Raw genomic sequence first — 4,814 nt, 5'->3', positions numbered from 1 at the left:
CTGCGGTTTGGGAATTCTTCTGTATTATGACTGTTGTAGTGGATACACAAATCTACCCATGTGACAGAATTATTCAGAATTAAATACACACAAATGAACACAAGTGAAACTGGGGAGGTTTTAATAAGACTGATAGATTGTTACCACCAGAGGGTACGCAGGGTCTCTTATATTATTTCCTACAACCGCATGTGAATCTACAATTACCTCAATAAAGATTTCAATTAAAAATACTTTTTTTTTGTTTTGTATTTTAAAACTTGCATTTTATTAAAAATTGGAAATACAGAAAAAGGATCAGAAAAAAACATCATCCTAAAATACAGTCCTTCGATGCATTTCTTTCTGGTATTTGTTTTTACGGAAAAAAAAAAAAGAGGGATGGAGTTAAAAATCAGGGTGGTGACAGGGTGGGGGCCTCGTTGTCCCCACCTTCTGTGACATCAGAACCCATTGCTGCGGGGATGCCTGGTGACCAGAGGCCGGGGGAGGGGCGGGGAGGGTACCAATTTGCCTGTCCAGTGGGGATCTGGCCAGGCAGCCTGACCTGAGGCCATGGTGATCCAGCAGGTGGGCAGCAGGGGGCGAGTGGCAGCTGAGAGAAGGAGCAGTCGCAGCGAGGACAAGAAGCAGGTGAGGCCAGACCAGGTGTACACTGCTTTCCTGGCTCCTGGGCTCCCTCCGCCACTCCAGGCAGACCGTAAGGCCCTCAAAGTCAGGAGCGAGCTTTCAGTCGGACTCTCCCTGGAGCCCAGCCTGGTGGAACACAGTATAGGGGCTCACAGAGCTTTTTCTAGAAGCCATTACTGATGCTTATTAATTCTCCACACTGCCGGCAGGGGGTAGGCTCCAGGAGCGATGGGTTTTCTATGTAGCTTTCTGCTATGTTCCTAGTGCGTAGAAGGATGTTTGGTGCATAATAGGTGCTGAATGAATGAATGAATTAATTAATTAAAATAAATAGGAGAGTAACCTGAATTGGGAGGTCCTGGAGCATTTGTTCTTAGGGTTAAAATTCAAACCCCACGTAGGATTTTCTCAAAATGGAAAATGTTAGCACTTTCCAAGCACAGCCTGCTGCTGTTACCTCCTCACTCATGACTTAAAGATATTTTCAAGAGGCAACTATTATCAACCTAACTCACAAATGGGCAAACTGAAGCTCAGAAAGGCCAAAAATCCAGACAGCAGGGACATACTGGGATCTGAAACCGGGTCCATCTGATTCCAAAACCCTTAGCAAAGCTACCCTGTACTCCACTGCCTCCCAGGTGGAGACGTGAGGGATGGATGGAAAAAGAGGCTGGCTCTTGCACACTGTGGAAAGGGATGGGGTTTTACTCTGAGATTAGTAAGCAGCCATTGAAGGGTTCTAGGCAGAGCGATGGATGACTGATCTATATATGCTTCCAAAAGATTTGTCCACTCATACGTTTAAGACACACGTTCCAAGGCCTCCTTTATGCTGGACCTCACAGCAAGATAGGGGCCTTGCGGGGCTTCCATTATGTTGCAGGTTTTCCTAAAAAGTGTGCCACAAATACCAAACCCCAGGAATGCTCCTTTTAGAAAAGTCATTTTAAAAGATCTGTGGTTTGAGGAATGCTGATACCCTTGTACCCCTCCTGGAGATTTACATAGTTCAGTCACATAATGAAGGCTCTGACAAGTCCTGCAGCAAGGAAATCCACATAACTTTGTTTGCCGCAGCATTTCCCAAACCGATTCAACCACGAAGTCCCACGTTTACTTTTGGAAAGCTCTTTCAGCCTATACTGAAATTTATTTTGCAGATGAAGAAACTGAGACTCAGAAGAAATGATTTGGCTCAGGCCCCAGCCCAGCACAAGAGAAGGACTAAAACTTAATTCTCATCCCCGTTTCCTCCCTTTGCCTCCACACAGCACAAAATAGAAGCCTAGCTGCAAGCGTGCTGATGAAGACAGCATCTGTAAAGCACACTGACAGGTGGTTAAGGAAACAGAGGAGCGTTCAGACCCCAGAATGCTCAGCAGCCATAAAGAATGAGGCGGTTCTATGTGTCCTAGAGGGAAAGAGTCTTGGGGTATATTGTTAAGAAGAGAAAAAAGTACTGGGGGGAAAGGAGGGAGGGAGGGATAAATTAGGAGTTGGGATTGGCCGATACAAACTACTACGTACAGAGTAGATGAAGAACTAGGTCCTGCTGTACAGCACAGGGAACTATATTCAATGGCTTGTAGTAATTTGTAATGAAAAAGAATACATATATGTATCTATGCTGCACACCAGAAGCTAATACAACGTCATAAATCAACCATAATTCAATTTTTTAACTCTTTTTTTTTTTTAAGGAGAAAAAAGTTCCCTAGTTTGAAGTGTGCAATGATTTCACACCGGGTGTACACAGCCGGGCAGTTGCTACCTAGATCAAGCTACAGAGCATGCCCAGTGCCCCAAGGCTCCTCCAGGCCGCTCCCAGCTTCCCCCTGCCCCATAACCTCAATTCTGATTTCCATCATCCCAGATGAGTTTCGCACGTCCCTGAGTTTCATGGGAGTGGAGTCAGACAGTCTGCACCTTCACGTCTGGCTGCTTTCACTCATCAGTGTGTCTGGGAGACTCAGCCACGTTGTTGCTGTGTCATCGACGTTTATTTTTAAAGTTAATAATAATGATAGTATAGTTGCTAGTATATACTTAAAAACAAAACGTTCCGGGGGAGGGGCAAAGTATGCAAATCTCTTATCTCCTTTGTTTGTGCTAGCCGGTCTAAATCTTGCTTCACAAACCCAGGTACCTAAGAAATGTATTATTTCAAGTCAAATTAAATCTGGCTCAGCCCACATCTAGGGGAAAATTCAATGCCAGTCACTACCGCGGCCACCTTAATTCTCCATCCCCCTTTGTTTGCCCCTGACGCACAAAAAGTTGTCCCCAAGTGCTCATAGTAGTTCTATTCCCAATGGCCGGAAAGTAGGAACAACCCAAAAGTCCATTAATAAGTGAAGAGATTCACTGTGCTATATTCATACAATATAATAACATTCATCCATCACCTTGAACACAGAAACATCTCAGATGCATGATGTCGAGTAAAAGTAACTCAACAAAGAAAGTATGTAATGTGTGGTTTCATTTAGGGAAGTTACAGGACAGGAAAAACTGTTCCCTGGTGACAGAGGAGATCAGCGGATCCCCAAGGCAGGATGGGGGGAAGGAGAGGGTGACCACGAGAGCACACAAAGGCACCTTCTAGGGTGATGCACATGTTCTGTGTCTTGACTGAGACGGCAGTCCCCAAGTACAGGCATTTGTCCAAACTCATCAAACTGTACGTTTAAAATGTGCATTTTATCATATGTGAATTATACCACAGTAAAGTCGACTCCTTTTAAAGATCATTTAAAACAGAAAACATAAGAGTGAGGCAAGGCACAAGAACAGAGGTGGGCCTTCCTTCTCAGCAGGGAGGAAGGAGGGACAGAACCAATGAAACATAAGTCGCCGTGGTGTCTAATTCTGCAGTGTTTGGAGGGTTTGCAGTAAGCACGTGTGGCTTAGATAACCAGAAAAAAGTGAAGCTGTAACAGGGATCTTGCAGCAGCCCCAAGCCTAGCGCTCTGCGGGGGGAAGCACGGATGCCCGTATAGCCTCCAGGGACTCACCTCCACCCTCCTCCTCTTCTTGCCCCCAGACGCTGTTGGCGTTGCTGATCTTAGTGCTGTATGTGGGCACAGGGATCTCAGGTGAGCATTCTGGGGTCTGTGGAGGGAGGAGCCAAGTCCACACGGAGCTGAGGGCGGGGGGAGGCGGGTATTCTGCAGATGGTTGTATGCCAGGGGGAACTCCACTGCTTGCCTTCTCCCACGCTCTTCATCCCACTAGGATGACCAACCGAGTCATCCAACTCCTGCTCCTTTGCCTTATTAAGAGGTGGTGTTCGTGCCTGTTTCAGGAAGAAGCTGGGAGGTGTCAGAAAGAATCAGAGAATGTAACTACCCGCAGAATCCTATGACTTCCCAGGTAACATATTCAAGAAGGTGCAGAGGGCCATCAAGCTTGGCTGAGGAAATCTGAGGCTTCCCATAGGTATTGTTGACGAGCTGGGTCTTGAAGGATAGCTAGGAGCTGGCCGGGTGGAGAAGGCAGGAGGGGGCACTTCAGGCAGAATGGACAGCATGTGCAAAAAGATCCAGGGAACTTTTAGAGCCAGCGGCAAGGGGCTCCCGTGAAAAAGCTCAAGGTACAGCTTTGGTGTCTGCCTTTCAGGCATTCGAATATCAGACCCATGACCCCTCGGAAGAGCCAATCAAGGTCATCCAGACCTGGCTGAAGGAGAACTTGCATGTGTTCTTGGAGAAGCTAGAGAAAGAGGTGCGAGAGCTGGAGCAGCTGGTGCAGGACCTGGAGGACTGGCTGGATGCGCTTCTGGGAGAGGGGCACCGGGAGGAGCCCTGCTCCACCCTCAGAAGTCACTTGTGAGAGGCCAGGGCTGGGACCTGGGCAGGGGGCCAAATGGAAGGGGGACGAGGGTGGCCAGGGCTTCCTCTAAGCAGGGCTGAGTTGTGACACTTGAAGTTCAATGCAGGCAGGAAAATAAAATAGTTGGGACAGTAAGAGCTCTGCTGGTCCATGAAAGCTGAAACCAGGTCAGGAAGAGACCAGGGCTCTGCTGAGATGCCCTCCCGCCTACCAGGGCTCTGGTGCACAGGAACCCACACCGGCTTCAGAGTCAGCTGCGGGGCTGGGACCCTTCCCTCCCACTCACTTGAGTCACTGTGCAAAAGCCCTTAACCACAGAGACAAAATTGTCTCATTAGTAAGAATCAGGG

General features: G+C 47.6%; 1 protein-coding gene across 1 annotated transcript; it reads left to right on the top strand.

The window, feature by feature from the left end:
• The first annotated feature begins 501 nt into the window (after positions 1–501).
• Positions 502–4,599, top strand: SMIM23 (small integral membrane protein 23). The gene is made up of 4 exons (XM_006199145.3): positions 502–633; positions 3,677–3,728; positions 3,938–4,005; positions 4,252–4,599. The coding sequence occupies exons 1-4, from the start codon at positions 556–558 to the stop codon at positions 4,462–4,464; spliced, it is 411 nt and encodes a 136-aa protein (XP_006199207.2). The 5' UTR covers positions 502–555; the 3' UTR covers positions 4,465–4,599.
• Positions 4,600–4,814: the final 215 nt, after the last annotated feature.

The sequence above is a fragment of the Vicugna pacos genome, chromosome 22 (genome assembly GCF_048564905.1).
Source record: "Vicugna pacos chromosome 22, VicPac4, whole genome shotgun sequence".
Lineage (NCBI taxonomy): Eukaryota > Metazoa > Chordata > Mammalia > Artiodactyla > Camelidae > Vicugna > Vicugna pacos.
The sequence above is the reverse complement of the archived record's forward strand: the minus strand, read 5'-3'. Positions and strand labels throughout refer to the sequence as shown.